This window comes from Grammomys surdaster, unplaced genomic scaffold, assembly GCF_004785775.1.
Source record: "Grammomys surdaster isolate TR1022 unplaced genomic scaffold, NIH_TR_1.0 134, whole genome shotgun sequence".
Lineage (NCBI taxonomy): Eukaryota > Metazoa > Chordata > Mammalia > Rodentia > Muridae > Grammomys > Grammomys surdaster.
Window position 1 is genome coordinate 9463979 of NW_021604592.1, and position 16841 is coordinate 9480819.

Genomic DNA, 16841 nt, shown 5'->3' on the forward strand with positions numbered 1-16841 from the left:
CCCCCCCCCAAAAAAAAAAAAAGAATGCCTCTCTCCTTAGCCCTCATGTTAGACCCACCTGCCAGCCCTGGCCTGGGACACAACTTCCTTTTGGAAGGTCAAAGCCAAGAAGGCCTTCCTGTGATTTCCTGGGGCCCAAGGGAAACCCTTCCATGAGGAGTACCTTGGTCTGTGGGAACCAGAACTCAGCCAGTGAGCAGGTTTTGAAGGTATCTGAGGTCATGGACTGGGAAGTGAGGTGGACACCAAGTTTGTGAGGTCCGAGGGCCTCCTTCATAAAGCTCGGGTCAGACAAACTTGAATGTGAGAGGAAACTACCATCAGTCAAGTGCTGGCCTAGCACACACAGAACCAAGGTACCACAGAAACTAGGGGTGATGACTCATTCTGCTAATTCCAGAACTGGGAGGTAGAGGAAGGAGGATCAGAAGTTCAAGGTCACCCTTGGCTTCAGTGAGCTCAACACCAAGCTTGACTACAAGAGACCTTCTAAAAATAAATTGAGTGAGGGAGGGGTGCTAGGGAGCTGGCTGTTAGTAAGATGGCCGAATGCAAGCAGCACGCATTATTTAAAAAAAAAAAAAAAAAGCGAGGCATAGCCCCATTGCCTTTGCAATCCAAGCAGACCCTCAGGGCTTGCCAGCCAGTGCATGTAGCCAGTGAGTGCCAGGTTCCATGAGATCCTGTCTCAAAAGAAAGGCCATCATGAAGGCTCAGTAGGCAAAGGTACTTGACACCGAGCCTAACAACCTGAGTTTGATCCCCAGAACCCACTGGTAAAAGAGAACTGACTCTGGCAAGCTGTCCACCACAGGTGTACCATGGTACCCTCCCTCAAAGAAACAAATTCACTAAAAACATAAAGAAAGGAAGAAAGCAGTGACGGATGGAGGGAGATGCTCAACACTCGAGCTCCACACAGACATGTGAGAAACACATGTACACACTACACACAACAGTGAGACTGATACCATCTGGCCCACTCCTGGCCTGTGGGGTTGCAGAGTGGGGGTGAAGTCATCCCACCTGGCAATGATTTCAGCAAGAGTGTTGAGGCTCAGGAGAGATGGGGTGCACCTGACGACAGCCTGGGGAAAGTTCTGAAGCACAAGCACCTAAGTGACAAGACTCGGAGGGAAGGCGGCTTAGGACATCAGAGCCCAGGGGATGGGGGATGGGGCTGCTGAGATTAGCTTAGGGGACAGTTAGAATGAAAGCCCAGAAAGGAGGTAGTGATTGGCTTGGGTGTATCCTCTGTGAGCACCTCCCCACCTGTTTCTGCACCACCCCCAATAGCCATAGCTTTTGGGATTGGACAGGACTACCTGCAAAGGCAAAAAGGGCCAGCAAGAAGGCCACCGCCCAGCCCGCTTCTGTAGAAAGCACAGGCTCCAGTTTCTTGCTTGCTTGGCCTAAGTGCCCATCACCTGTGCCCTACCCAGCACACAGCAGATATTCAACATCCAGGAGTACTTCTTTTTGTTTGTTTGTTTGTTTGTTTTTTGAGACAGGTTTCTCCTGGCTGTCCAGGAACTAGCTCTGTAGACTCTGCTGGCCTTAAACTCAAGAGATCTGCTTGCCTCTGTCTCTTGAGTGCTGGGATTAAAGGCCACCACGCTCAGCTACAGAAGTACGGTTTTTATTAAAAGGCCAAAGCCGCCAGGCAGTGGTGGCGCAGGCCTTCAATCCCAGCACTTGAGAGGCAGAGACAGGTGGATTTCTGAGTTCAAGGCCAGCCTGGTCTACAGAGTGAGTTCCAGGACAGCCAGAGCTACATAGAGAAACCCTATCTCAAAAAAAAAAAAAAAAAAAGGGTCAAAGCCTCTTGATTTCGTCTTCAGGTCTAAGCCATCAAGGTTCCAGAATGATGCTTCCATCCCTGCCTGCCCCTCAGCTCCCAAACCGACCTTTCTGGAACCCCAGGAGCTGTACGGCACGGCCAGGAGAGACAGGGTTCTAAGGCACAGGCAGAGCACCCCACCATGAACTGCTGCCTCTAGCTCTGGCTCTCAGTTAGATCCAAACTCCAGCTGTTTTCCTGTCCCCTTGACCGCTTACGGTTACAAGTTCTGGCGCTGAGATTGGGTGCCATTAGCCACCCTTCAATCCAGTCAGAGGCGGTTTATTACTCTCCTAAACCATGTGACCCACACTAGGCAGAGACCACTGACCTTCCTGAGGATTGTGTCTGGGGACTATCCGCCACCCCGCCTCTGGGATGAACCCTAGTCCCTCCACTGACCCCTTTTTTGACTTTGCTCTATTTATTTTGGGTCTCCCCCCCACCCCCCTGGGTTTTTCAAGACAGGGTTTCTCTGTGTAGCCCTGGCTGTCCTAGAACTTTCTCTGTAGACCAGGCTGCCCTCAAATTTAGAAATCCACCTGTCTCTGCCTCCTGAGTACTAGGATCAAAGGCATGTGGCATCACAACCCAGCCTGTTTTCTTTTTGGAGGCAGAGTCTTGCTCTGTAGCCTAGGATGGCTTACAATGTACTGTCTATTGTGTAGGCCTTGAACATACTTACGGCAATCAGCCCTCGCTGTCTCAGGGCTGTCACAAACCATGCATCTTGCCACATCTTCCCACTGCTTGCTGGGGCTCCCATGGCCTTCAGGTTCAAGAACAAATATGACCTATAAAATAGTCAACTGTTTGGGTGTGGTGATACACATCCTTAACCCCAGTACTTGGGAGGCAAAGGCAGGTGGATCTCTGTGAGTTTGAGGCCAGCCTGGTCTACAGAATATGTTCTAGGTCCTCTAGGGCTACATAGTGCAACCCTGTCTCTAAAACAAACAAACAAACACCAACCCCCACGTGCCTGATGATGCATACCTGCAATGCCAACAGGAAGGGGAATCTGGAGTTTGAGCCAGTCTGGGCTTTGTAAGGCTAGACCCTGTCACAAAAATAAATACGTACATTTGGTGAACCTCTATCTAACAAACACTGTACAAATAAATGGAACAAAGGAGAAGAGAGGAATGGGCTAGTAACATAACAGTAGAATTCTGATGAAATTCTTCTAAAGTTGATGACTGTGCTAAGGCTGTCCCCGACGTGTGCATGTTACCAAGCAGCCCAGCCTCTTCCCACCTATATACTGTGTGGAAGGACAGTGTCCTTCTCTTCTGAGGTGTTTCCTGTCCCTCTTCTTTGGCCTATCTCTTCCTGGGAAGTTTTAGCTGACTACATCAGTCCAGAGGCCTTGAAGAGGACCAGCCCCACCTATGCCCCTCCCCCATCAGCCCTGGGGGGCTGAAATGACTGAGAGCACAGGGGGTTGGGATGGGGAGGTGGGGGGAGAAGGAAGTTCAGTTACAAATAGAGTTGAGGGCATCCTCGGAGAGAGGGGAAAGACCTTAACTAAGGTCACACCTCCAGATGTACACCTGCACAGTCACAAATGTTCACGTAGCTTCCAGGGCAGCTGCCTTGGCCAGCTATAAGGACAGGAAACCCTGGGGCCAGACTTCCGGAACACGCCCACCCACCAAGCCCCTCCCTCTGGAATAGTCACTCACCCCAGCTCCAAAGTTGTAGGAACCTGCAGTCTAGCGGGTCTGCACAATCTGTGAGCACAGGCTCCAGTTCAGCAGCCTGTTCAGAAAGCAGAGAGAGCCGGAGGGACTAGCACAGAGGCCGCAGCTCCAGATGCCAGATGACCGCAACACATTCCCTCCACACGGGAGCCTCTACTCCTCTACCCTTCTAGGGCCTGGGCAAGATTCCTAGATGTCTGTGAGTAGAAAGAATGCTGTCTGCACCCTCACCCCCTAGCCAGAAGTTCAAAAAGGGATCCACACTGTGTGCATGGACCAGAAGACATTTCCTTGTGGCCTCAGAACCTAACCGAAAAACAGCCTTTGGGGGCTGAGGGTAGGAAGAAGAAAAGACAAATATGTCATTCCCTCGCCAAGCCTAGGATTCCCCACCATCTCTGTCAGGGCCATCCTGGAGCACGGCTGGATTCCAAGCCCTCTTCTCTGTTCCTGAGGGCTAAGAAGTTCCGCTTAATAGCTGACTTTAAGACTTGTGACCTCAGGGGGGCGCAGGGAAACATTAAGGGTCACTTCCAGCTGCGCCCACCCTCTGCCACTGCCTGGTGCTCTGGGGACTACAGTCCGGTCTCCTTCCTGGTGATCAGCAGGTTCCGGCATGGTGCAGACCCTCCTTCAGCGGCTCAGCACTTACACCGTAGTTGGCAAGTCTAGAACCACCGGGTCCCATTATCTTACCGGTGTGAGTTCTACCATTGCCAAAAACGGTGAGAGGCCTCCGGCAGCCAGACCAATGAGCCTCTGCTGAAGAATCAGTGTGGTTTGAGGTGAGCGCTCTTCCCCACAGTTAAGACAAAAAGTTCAGATGATGGTCCTTCAGCCTGTATGGCCCTGTTCCAGTGTAGAAACCCTCTTGATCCCTCTCCCCCAGCAATCTCATTCCCCCTTGAGACCCACAGTAGGGGCATTGGGCAGTGACAGAGCCATAGTCACTGCTCTGAAAGAGACTGCACCCCAGGCACCTGACAGCAGGAGCTTGGGAAAGGGTGCACTTTAGGTCAGGGAGTCCCCTGCTTGGTAACCAAGGAAGACAGTTGCAGGGAGCCAATTTTGCCTTCTACCAAGTGCCCCAGGTGGCATCCTGTTTAATCCCTTCCTGACATTCCCCAGAGCCTAAAGTTCCCCAGCTGTCCCACCCCACCAGGAGGGAGGTAAAAAGTCAATGCATATATCCCATTTGTCAAGCCGCGGGCAAACCGCTGCCAAGCCTGTGGCCTCCTCCCTGAGGCTGGAGAGGAAGAACACCTAGGCTAGGACTTTCTCTGCAGAGTACAGACAGCCATCACTGCAGTCCAGCAGGGTCAGCCAAGCCAAACACAGTTGCATAGCTGTGCATTCTCCCCCAAGTGCAGAGATCTCCTTACCCATCCCTTCCAAAGGAAAAAAAAAAAAAAAAAAAAAAAACCCTCACATACCCCTGAAGCCTTCGAGGAACCCCCAAAGACAGTACACTTCTTTGCCCCCAAACCACCCATGGATTCATTTCCAACAATCTAGGGGAGCTGCTGGCTCGCAGGGCCAGTGACGGAAATGCCACCATCCCCTCTGTCCTCCCAGTTCTGCAAAGTGGACGAAAGATTCAAAGATGACGCTTTGGAAGGACAGAGCTGCAGACAAACCCTGGATGCTGAGGCTGGGCACTGCCAGTGAGTGGCCTAGGCTTGGGTCCTCAGACGACTCCACTGCCCAGAAAAACATTTGCTTTATAGCCGGGTCAGAGTTGTGGGCCACACCTGTGATCCCATACTGAATTCAAGGGCTTGGGTGATCTGCTTGGCAAGGAAGGTCCTTGAAACCTTGACCTAGAGTCCCCTTTGGGGACACAAGGAGGACCTTGGTTTCTTGGCCATGTACCTCCCAAAGGCAGGCCATTTTTTTTTTTTATCACATTATAAAGCGTTAAAGAAAGCCACCTGTGGGTCGAGTGGGTCACTCCCTCCACTCCAGTGTGAGTGAGGAGGGGCCTATCCTGTCACTACCACGGACTGCTCAATCTTGCCGCCCGCCCCCCAGTATCCAGGCTGAGAGCGAGCAGCCCCCGCCTGCCTGAGATCAATGGAGCCAGATCGCATTTCCAAGAGCCTGAGGACGACTGAGCTGGGGCTGAGCTGGGGCAGGGACCCGGATAATGGCCCGGATTGAATAAGCAAATGCAGGGGTGGGGGAAGGGCAAAAGTCTGGAATAGTCCACTGCACAGGAACTCTGGGGAGCCTCCAACCCAGGCAGCCCCAACACTAGGCAACAAGGCAAGGAGCCTACCCAGGAGGCAGCAACTCAGGCACCTAGGAGCCACTGTGCCCGAGAAATACAAGGCCGGAAGGTCCCCAGGTGGATTAAACCTCACCAACTGCCCTGGTGTCCACTGAGAGGTTAAGGGTAAATCCTTCCGAGGGATCAGACAGCCAGGAAGAAACCGGCCCTGCCTGACAGAGTGAGTCCTCCCCTCCTTCCGTGCCCTCACCAGCATGTCCTCTGGAAGCTGATTTTCTGGGGAGTCCAACCAGCCTTGTGGCCTTGCTCACTGGCAGTCACTACTATAGGTGAACTTTCACCCAGGCCTAGAACAGGCTAGATGAGGAGAACCAGAAAGCTAAAGCCAGTGGTCATCCTCTGGGAATGCAGGCTACAGAGAGGTGGAGCCCTGAGCCTGGAAAGAAGTATACAACTGGCCACACCAACGCCTGCTCATCAAAGCCTCTACCAGGACCAGTGTGAGGGGCCAGACCACTAAGGGTCTGAGAACTGCTTTGGTTAGAGGGATCCAGCTATGAGTGGTGGGCTGGAAGGAGCAAAGTTAGAGAGTTACAGCCTTAGATAGGAATTAAACCAGTTGTAGCCAGAAGCCCCAGAGACTGGGACCAGGCCCTATAGAGGCAAGACCTGAAACAGACCTCTCACCAGGGCGGGGCAGAGCTGTGAGGTCTCTTCCTATCCTTCCTTTCCCCTCAGGTGCCCAGATGGCCTTCAGCACAGGGACACTAGCACCATACCCCAGAGATTTGTAGGAGTCTCCGTTTGGCAGTGGTAGGTATAAATGTCCTCACTACCCGACACAATCCTCAGGGTACTCAAGCAGGCAACCCGGATGCTCAGCCACGTTCCCGATGAGCAGCCAACTGGATTGGTTGATTTCTAACTTCCAGACTCAACTCCACACATCCTGCTGGCCTGGCCCCAGCCCTCTCTAGCTAGGCCACCTAAAAGGACTCACTAATTGGACTGAGTAACCCTTGCATGAGGTTCCTCTTCCCCAGGGAGAAACAGCCTCATTAGGGGCTGGCCCAGTGACTTCAGATATGATGGCTACCAGATGGTCAGTGGACCAGGTTGGCCAGCTCAGCTTTCTCTGCTAACCAGGGCTTCACCCGAGAGCCTGCCTGGTGGGCTCATCTAAGCCTTATGGACCCGGTCCAGATCTTCTTCATCTTGAAGACCAGGGATGTCTAAAGGGTCAGAGCCAAGATTCACCCAGCCCTGGGGGATGAAAGCAATCTCCAGAGAGCAAGGCCTCTGGTGGTCAACACCTTGTGGTGACTGAAGAGAGGTATTGACCCTAGTTCACTACCCATGGACCTCCAGCCTGCCTCTTCCCAAGGCCTCTTTCTCCATCTGTAAGATGACTCTTGACAAACTGCACACGCCATCCAGCTGTTAGAGAGCAGAATTTACACATACAACCTTACCTATGTATCATCAGTTTAGGGCCAGTAAGTCACAGGGACTCCAAGGACACAGGAAACCAACACTGGTGTTTGGATGTAAAAGGCCACAACTGACCCTTCCAGAACACTCCTAGTACTCTAATGCCAAACCAAACTAGTACCCCTCTCATCACTGACCAGAGGTAAGCCACTCAATGGTAGGCTCTAGGGACAGCCGGCCTCATAAAACACTCATGCTGAGCACAGGATATCCCATTGTTTGGAATTGCTTTCTTGGAATCCTGTAGCCAAAGGCTAGACCCCATTCTGCTAGAAGAGGTCCACCTCAAGGAGGAGGAGCCAAGCAGGGCATTTCTTACTCGTGGCTTCACCAAAGCAGGCCCTACAGATGGTGACCCCCCCCCCCCACCCCAAGCAACTCCATCTGTTGGCCCAGCTCAGATTGCCCAGCTCCGACTCCACTCTGGCCTCAGGCAGTGTAAGGTGATCTGGCTGTTCACCAGGGTAGGACTATACCCTCACCCAACAGTAAGCCAGATGGGCCAGGGAACCAGTGAGACACATGGACCCTGGGACGCAGGGGGAGGTGAACGTGGCCGCAGCAGCCCGCTTTTCCCATATTGGCACTGCACACGATTGCTCAGAGCGGAGAGACACAAGCAAAAATGTGCTAGTGCCAAAATCGGCCAAGCAGATGGTTCTGGAACAGGCCCTCTGGGGACAGAGTAGAGGAGGTCTTTGTACCCCAGCACCCCTGCTAAGAGCCAGGTCCAGGCAGAGGGGTGAGGAGCTCCGAGGCACTCGCGGATCTGTCTCTGCTCTGTTTATGGCCCTTCGGTAATTCACTGACCGAGACTGTTCACAGTGAATTCTACCAGTGCCATACACAGGACAGGAGTCACTCTCCAGCCTGCAGACCCTGCAGGGATGTCAGCTGCCCTCTCCTGGAGGGCTCCGAGCCTCCATACCCAGAAGGACTCCTGGAGGTCCTACAACCTCCTCCCCCCTCCACTGCTGTCATCCCCAGCTTAGCCACCCTCCTCGCCAGCTCCTTGTTTCGTACCAGCCCAAAGTGACCTTCAAGAAGACAAGGACAAGAGAGGAGAAAGACTGATGTCTTAGGTTTGCAGAGGTCAGCAGAGTCTTCCATCTCATCCCAAAGACTCTCATCCCAAAACCATCGCCCAAACAAGCCACCTTTTTGCCAAGGTCAGCAAGCAGCTGTCAGGTCCTCATGACCTATCGTGCTGGGCCTCACCTACTCCCAAATGCCAGTGTCAAGAACATCCAATGTGCTTCTCATGGCCTCTTAGCACAGAGGCCAGCAGTCCCAGCTTGCCCTGTGACACAGCAGAGGCCCAGAAGGCAGGACTGCAAAGTGTCCCCCGATGGGCACCTTTGCTGCTTGACCTGGGCCAGGATCAGGGCAGGAGTCTCCTTCAGACAAGGGAACAGCTTGGAAGGAACTGGAGCGAACTGTCTCTGGCAAGAGCCTGTGGAAGTGGCTTCTGGAAGGCTCTGAGAGTACTTTGGAGGAAGGTAGAGGCTATGGAGGCAAGGGAGGGCTGGGGCGGTTGCGTCAGTGGTTGCCACAGTGGCTGCCACGGGAGAAGGCAGGATGGAGGCCCTTGCCTCTAGTGCCAGGTGCCCTGGGGATGAAGGAGAGAGGGAGGGTAAGTCTCTCTGGAGCTAGTGCCCAGGGCATGAGAGCTGGAGACAATGTAGAAGAGCCAACACAGGCTCAGCCTGCCCTTAGTCCAGCCTGGAACCCTCAGGGAGAGGTAGAGGGGAAGGGGAAAAACACTGGAAGGGGTCAGATAGTTCTCCATCTCAGAAACCTCATAAGCTTTTACTCCAGGCTAGCCCCTCCATAAACCCTCAGTCCTGGGCTTGATAACATACTTGTGGGGCTTTGACAGAAAACTTACTATTAGTACACTCCCAAAGGCCATTTCATCCTGATAAAATGGTAATCTGGAGAAGTCACTCCCTGGCCTGTGGCCTCAGTTTCTCCCACTGTAATCCTCTGAATCTAGGGGTTTGCGCATGAGACTATGGGTCAAGCGGAAGTGAACAGCTATAGTTACTAGTGTGGTCTATGTTGTTTGGAGGGTCTCTGTCAGAATCAGAATCACCAAGGAGCCCCCTAAAATGTACACTGGTGGCCCACATGGAAATCTACAGTTTAATATGAACACGGGGGATGTGAAGCTGGAAGGAGAAGCTATTTAGAATTGTATTTGGAACTCCTTTCCTAAAAACTCAGGATATTTAGGAAACGATATCCTAAATTCTTTTTTTTTTTTTCTCATTTCTAAGGAACAGAGGAGTAACACTAGGGGAAGAGCCTTGAAAGATTGAAGACACACTCAGGTACCAGTATCCTCCTGAGAACGTGGGTCTGGAGCACCCAGGAAGGAATGAAGCACCATAAGGAAGAGAATAGCCCTGTCAGACCAAGTGCTCGGCTTGCCCACCCTTCTGACTACATCTTCCTCTTCTGTAACTGAAGGGGGTGGAGAGCAGGGAAGAGCTACAGAGCCAAATACCCCATTCGGATCCAGCTGTAATCAGCTGAGGCTCCTCCCAGCGCTCCCTTGCCCCTCCTAATTCAAATGCAGCAGGAGATAATGCTGCAGTACCCAGGCAGGGCCACACCCATGTCCACAGCCAGAGTCCACCCAACAAACAGCTGAGCAGTAATCCCTAGACCTTAGTAGAAGCAGAACCTGGCCTGGATCAGAGGAAATAGGATCTCCTGAAATGGGGTTTGTGGAGTTCTGCAAAAGCATCCCTGGTACTCCACAAAGGGGAACCATGCTGGTGCTTTGGCAGGACCTGGAGAACAGTCTCTTTTGCTGTTCCTGTAGGTCAGAACCCTGACCTTGAGATTAAAAACTAAGAAATTCCTCTTCTGACCGTGAGAAGGGGTTGCCTCCCAGCCTGGTAGGTGAACAATTAAAGAGCATCATAGCTGGTATATTAGGGTACTGGCAGGGGGACAGGATGTCCTCCTGGGTGAGTGTGTATCCTCCATCCTCTGCAAGGTCTCCCTCCCCTAGCTCTACTCCCTAACTTAGGCTGGTCTCCTGAACTCTTTTTGGGTACACTTCGAAGAATCATCCCTCCTTTTGCGGGGGAGGGTGTCTTTCCTTGGGCACTTGCCAGACCTGTATGTGCCTCTTCCCTCCCCATTCTCTGTACCAGAGCTCCCTAGAGGTGAGTGGTTTGGGTGGAGTCTTTAGGGATCTTTTGCTACCATTCAGCCCTGGAACTTAGCTGGTCCTATCAACCTCTGTACAACGAATCTAGTGTCTCTGTTGCGAACCCTCCCACCAGCGATCGGCCCAGCACGGATCATTTAAATCTCCATCGAATGCCGCAAAGGCTGCGACAGTCAGTTTCTCCACTCGCTCAGGGCGTGGCCCAACCTCCTGGTTGGCTAATGAGATCTTAGGAGCCCCTCAAGCTGCTTTCGATGCAGTCCAAGCCCACCCAGGCATGCACTAAACTCGAGTGTGTGCAGCTGTGCACTGCATAAATACGTTCCCGGGGCCACTGGACCCCGTTAATACTTCTACTGGAAAATAAGAATAAACGAAATCCTCACAAGGGAGGCTATTACAGTAAAATCGTTTCTTCTTTGTGTAATAATGTCCGTGCCACTGACCCTCATCACTGCTTGAAAGGGTGGCTAGAAGCCCTAAAGAAAAGAAGTGGAGGCTGAAAGGTAGGCTCGGTTTACGGCGAGCCCACCAGGACTGGTTTCTTAGGCTTGATTGACCTCGGAACAGAAATCTGGAAACGTGATGCCCAAGGTTTGTGTGTGATAGACAGACGGTGATGCAGGCTAGGCTGAGCTGGGTGCCCGGTGTGTAGCACAGGTACCTGGCCCACAGTGTGAAAACTGGACTCTTAGTCCTCAGGTTAGCAAAGCCAACAGGAAACCTAGAAGGCAGGGTCCTAGCTATCTCTGATAGAGACGGGGCCCAATAGGGCACCGCCCCATCTCTGTTCCTAATCTCCTAATCAGAATTGCGTCCCTTGCACTGGCAGATCTTTCTACTTAGTGTAAGGATGCCAAGGATGAAGGAAGGGAAAGGAAAGGAGCCTGTAGGGCTCCTCAGAATTGATCGATCCCTGATGCCTGGGCTGCATCGTCACTTCCCATAACTATTGGATACACCGTCTAGTAAAACATCCAAGACATGGTCCGGGAGCAGGATTCTGGGGACCTGGGAGCAGTCCTTGCTAACCGAATTGGTTTGGACTCAGAACTGGTATCCGCTTGCTCCAGGCCGGAGGATACAGATGGACCAGCTTTTCCCAGGGGACTGGGTGGGGCAGGCTCCGGGCCACGGAAGCGATAACCAGCCTGCAGCGAAACCCTGAGAAGGGGCTGGAGAAACCAGCTCGACGCAGGAACGCTCCCCAAGCCCGCGTCGCGGCCAGCCTCCCGGCCTTGCACTTCCTTCCAAGCCCAACAGGGCGGCGAAACTCCGGGGACCCCAGCCGAATTCCTCCGGGAGGCGACATTAGGGCGGGCAGCCCCAGGCACCAAGCCAAACCCAATCTGGGCTCAAAATGACCCCCGTTTTGCCCCCGCCCGGGGAACCGCACTGGATGCGGAGCACATGGTACTGAGGGCCCCGGGCCCGGGCTCCTCGTCGGCATCCCCGCCAAAAGGCCAAGGAAGTCAGGAATTCAGTGCCGCGTCATCCCCGAAGGCCACAGCCACGACGTGGCCTCTACTTGCCCCTCCGGCCGCCCACAAAACTGGGTGCTAGCACTGCTGGACCACGGGCGCCCGTTCCACCTTCTCCCCGGCCCCCCACTGGCTCCGCCCGGCCCCGCCCCGCACTCACCTGCGCCGGCTCCGGGCTGGGCGCACCGCCGCCTCCCTGCTCCGCTCCCAGTCCACACCCGAGGAACTAGGCAAAAAAAGGGCCCTCGTTTAGAGCGAGCCCAAAGGACGGAACTTAAGGCGCGCCCAGGTTGAGCCGAGGGCGGCGCCCCAAATCTCCAGGACCCTGGCGGGAGGAGGCGGCGCCGGAGCGCGGAGCCCAGCGGGGGAACAAAGAGGAGCCGGGATGGGGCCGCGCGCTTCCTGGGTGTCGGGTGACAGGTCTGCAGGAGAAGGCCCCAGCCGAGCCACCTGAGGAGGAGCCTCTTCCACGCAGCAGGCGGGGTAGGGCCGGATGGCCACCGGGCCCCAGAGGCAGATGAACGGGGTGCACCAGGTGTGACGACCGTGTTCGAGGAAGAAGGCTGGCGGGTTCCGGCGCCGAGACCCGGGGGCTCGACGGAGTGCAGAGATAATGACTCCGGGAGGGTTTTACCGCCCCCAGCGCCCCGCCCGCCCCCCGCGCCGCGCCATTGGCTCAGGTGCAGTGAGGCGGGGGAGGGACGGGAGGCGGACCGAAGATGATTCACCTTGAATGTTGCTCCGGTTGGTGCGCGTCGTAGGGCACGCCCGACCCGGACTGCGGATACGTCGGGAGCCCCGCCTGTTCGCCCAACCCAGCTGGGTTTGACCCCCAAGGGGTCCCGCTGCCCACTTTCTGTTCTAGCCTCCTACCTTTGGGCTGGGGTGCCGCCGGCCGAAGTGCGCCCCGATGCCCTGCCATCCCACCTCCCTTGGAACCCCTTGCTAGCCAAGGTGTGTGTAGTACAGCAAACTTGGAAATCCGACTCTGGCCTGGGGGAGGGGAAGTGCGTTTGGAGGCCAGGAGTTCTGTGGGACCACACTGGACGGTTCTCTGCAGTCTCCCCGGAGAACTGGCCACAGTCGGTTCCGCCTCGGTGGGAGCACCCCGGCCCGAGGGTGCAGAGTTGGAGTGGGCACCAGAGGCTCGCCACTCGTCCTAACCCACCTTTGCCTAGCCCTGAAGCCTCACAGGTGTCTGCCCGCCGCCGCCACAGGGAACAAAGACCGCCTGTCCCGGAAGGGGGAGGGGAAGGGAAGCCGCCCCCAGACCCCTTCCCATCTCCCTTCCCCTCCACTGCCGCAGTGGCTCCCCCGGGAGGGGGCGGGGCCATCTGGGGCGAGGACCGGGATTAGATCCCTCGGAACCTCTTTAGCTAGGATGCCACCCCCGGAGCCTTTGGGGAGGGGCAGAGTTAAGGTACACCCTAGCTGTCCGGGTTGAAGTGGCCTCTTCCTTCTTCCCCAGCATCCTGAGACCCGAGAGTGCCCTCATCCCCCTCCCCTGCTTTGGGCGCCCTCCCATTCCCTGCCGCGCCCGGCTGCCCCAGACTGCAACCACAGTTCAAAACCAGATTAAAATAAAACGTTAATCCGCCTTCCTCCCTTTTAGCTCCTAGTTCTCCCAATGAATCCGGGCAGGTCTGACCGCCTAGAAGCCTCTAAAACCGGGGGTGGGGGTGGGGTGGGGCTTAGCTGATGTTTCCCCACAAAACTAAAGGGCCCTTGCGCCGAGATTGAAAACCTTGCGCTCTAGCGAAGGAAATGGATTAGGGGAACCGAGCCTCTACATTTCTCCCTCCCCTGCTGTTTGCCTGGGTCCGAGAATGACGCTGCAGATACGAACCCGTCTATATACTCAGCTCCCGGGCAAGACCTGCTTCAGCCATCGATGTTGCAGACAGATGGCTCCGGAGGCAAGACCCACCCTAAGGCGGGAAGGCCGAGACCCGCTTGTCCCTCTCCCAGCACGGTCGGGGATGGGACGTGATGCACCAGAACCGAACGGGAGGAGCACGGCACGACCCGACAGACCTCAGGGGGGTGTGGTGACTCCACATTAACCCTCCCTGTCCCGCCTCCTTCCCTTCCATCCCTGTGACCCTGAACCTCGCTGCCGGCCAGCATCTCCACTCATGCCCTACCTGGTCCCTAGGCCTGCCCGGCACCAGGCGGTCACAGCGCTGTGTGCCCGGACGCGCAGGCCACACCGGCTGCGAGTGTCCCCCTTCGTCCTGCCGCGCCCCTTTATAGCGTACGCCCCGCCCCCCGCGCCTCGCCTGGGCCCATTCACCTGCTGTCGAGAACCAGACACCGCAGAACGGAAAGCTAGCCGCTCGGCTGCGGGGTCCCGCCGTCGGGACTCGAAGGGCGGGGGCGCGGGTGAGATGGATCCGGTTTCTACCTTTCTTAAATGCTCTGTTGAAAGTCGAGACAGGCCCCGCCCAAGAGCCAGCGTCGCTTGCTGCCCCCGCAGCTCCCTTCTCACCCCGAGACCCCCCAGCCTCACTCTAGGAGGGGCCGTGAAATTGCACCCGCAAGGTCCTCATACATATTTTAGGTAGCAGGCTCGGCCAGTAACTGGAGCTGGACCGGAGTGCTGAGGGGGCGGTCCCCAGGGACCCGATATCCCAGATCGCTTACAGCGGGCTCTGGTCGGAGAAGAGCTCGGACGAACCCAGGTCCTCACTTTGCTGGCCCGCCTAGTGTACCCACGGCTGCATGCAAGTATCCTACCCTTCCTCCAGCAGATCCAACGTCTGCCCACGAGCTGCGGCAGTCCCCACCTGCAGAGATCCCTCCCTTTCAGCGACCAGGGACCCAGTCTGTTAGAGACATGTAATTTTGTTTCCTGACCCTCGATCACGGTTTAAGAAGGGCTTTACTTACCCCCACCTACAAGATCTTGTGCTTTTAGGCTCTTGAACCTCACCTCACCTAGTCCCTAAGCTAGTAGGGATACTGAGGGTCCAGCAGGCCCTGTGCCAGGGCGCGCAGACTTGGCGCTCCGGGTATCTCTCAGCACGTCCACTATTCTTTCCCAACTGCTGCTCCATGCAATTTACCTAATTCCAACCCCTCACTCCCCCCGCCCGTGATGCCCCCCGTTGTGCCGAAAATGCTGAGTGAAGAGTTAATCCTCAGGTCCCATCTCCCTTTCCATTAATACCCATCAGCCTCGGGGATGGGGCTGCTGTGTGGGCTACAAGCCCTCAACCAAGCCGCTGGAGGTAGTTCCACCTACTTCTTGGCCTCTTAGGAATAGTGGGGGCCTCGAGCTTTCAGTTCGGTCCTGTGTTCCGACTGTAGGTTTTTTTTTGTTTTTGTTTTTGCTTTTGTTTTGGTTTTTTTTATTGTTGTTTTGTTTTTATGTCTTTCTGGACTGTTCAAAGAGGCTGTGTTCTGCTTATCATATGAAGAACGCACCGTTTCCAGATTCCCTTCACCTCTGTGAGCTTTGGTTTTCCCACTTGCAAAAATGGATAGTATTTTTGGATAACCCTGAACCCTGGTTCAGCCAGGATATCTCAGACTCAAACCCCTTAGAAATCTCTCTCCCCTTTTACAACCAACGCGACCATTCATGCGGATGTGGGCTTATTGTGTTGTCCTAGTACCAGCCTCAGCTCTAAGGGTGGGGCTTTGCAATAGACTCAAGATGTTTATGGATGGACTCTCAAAGGGCTGTTCAAAACCCAAGTCACTTGCTGCCTCCGAGGGCTGTGTTTGTGCCTCTGAGCGTTTCTCTCCAAGAGGCTGCAAAATCCTGTACGAGTCTGGAGCTCAGGAGAAACACTCCAGCTGCGGAAAGCAGAGGTGCCCTGCCGGAAAGAATGAAACACGCCCACAGATGGAAGGAGATCTTCATAGGAATCCACTTAGCTCTCAAAAGAACCAGAAGCCGGGCTGGAGGCGCACACCTGTAGACTCTGCCTCAGGGCGGCTGCAGCAAGAGGATCCCAGGTTAAGGCCAGCCTGGAATGCATATCGAGTTCCTGTTGCCCGATAAATTAACTAATTAGAGCATTCATTTAAATCAGCTAAATAAAATAGATATGTGGCCGTATCTTGAGAATTATCTGGGCATTCAGTGAAAAAAATGCAAAGGACACAGCAGTTCCTCTTTGTGAAAAAAAATTATGAACGGGGTGAGGTGTTTTAACGTCACCTTTTTATGTTTTAAAGAAAATCGTAGAATTTTAACGTTTTTCCTTGTTTTTGATTTGTCTTGTCTTCCAGACTGTGCCAAGCGAATTGCGATGCTTACCAATGACCTTTTAATTACAAAGGGAACTCAAAAGGTTTAAAAAAAAAAACCCAACCTGTTTTGCAGTGTTGGAGGAGTAGCACCCGAGAGTCCAGTTGCAGACCACCGTACTGAGGCTGCGGTAGCTCTCTCAACAGTTACCGTTCCGGAACCATCGCCCCGTACAAGGGGTGGGGGATGGGAGAGAAGCTGGGGAACCTCGTGGCTTCGTAGCTCGGGTCTCTCTCCTCCATCTGGAGACTGCTGCTCCATCTTCTCTTTATAGAATTTTGAGCATCATTTCCAAAGAATTTCTAACCAGAGTCAGCACAGACCAAGGCCGGCGAGGAGAAATGACCGCCTTTAGCCGGTTGTCTTCTCGGTAAAATAGACTGGAAAACCTCCGTACCTGTTTCCGAAATGGGGAGGGTGCACAACTGAAGGTGCTTGGCCCTGCAGAGGGCATCTCACTACGTTGCTCAGCTGGGGTTGGGGCTCACACACACACATACACACACTTACACCCGGAAAGGATCTACGTGACTGACACCTTCCCCGCCCCCACTCTCTCCCCGCGACCCTTCAGCATCCGTTGCACCTAGAGAAGGGAAGCATACCGGCCATAAATCAAGTTCAGAGTTCCCGGGTCCAAGGCTCAGAACCCTT

At 54.5% G+C, this 16841-nt stretch overlaps 1 protein-coding gene across 1 annotated transcript; it reads right to left on the reverse strand.

Annotated features, from left to right (window-relative positions):
- Positions 1-8326: 8326 nt before the first annotated feature.
- On the reverse strand, positions 8327-12851 carry LOC114617081. The gene is made up of 3 exons (XM_028762597.1): positions 12803-12851; positions 12090-12731; positions 8327-8873 (listed from the first exon to the last, which is right to left on the reverse strand). The coding sequence occupies exons 1-3, from the start codon at positions 12849-12851 to the stop codon at positions 8524-8526; spliced, it is 1041 nt and encodes a 346-aa protein (XP_028618430.1). The 3' UTR covers positions 8327-8523.
- Between the last annotated feature and the right edge of the window lie 3990 nt (positions 12852-16841).

What these genes read in the sequence shown, in the direction of transcription:
- LOC114617081 (XM_028762597.1), bottom strand. Translation starts at nt 12,851, where the DNA reads ATGGCAGGGCATCGGGGCGCACTTCGGCCGGCGGCACCCCAGCCCAAA. An exon ending in GGCGGCACCCCAGCCCAAAG is followed by an intron (nt 12,732 to 12,802) that starts GTAGGAGGCTAG and finishes TTGGGCGAACAG; the next exon opens with GCGGGGCTCCCGACGTATCC. An exon ending in CCAGCCCGGAGCCGGCGCAG is followed by an intron (nt 8,874 to 12,089) that starts GTGAGTGCGGGG and finishes CTTCATCCCCAG; the next exon opens with GGCACCTGGCACTAGAGGCA.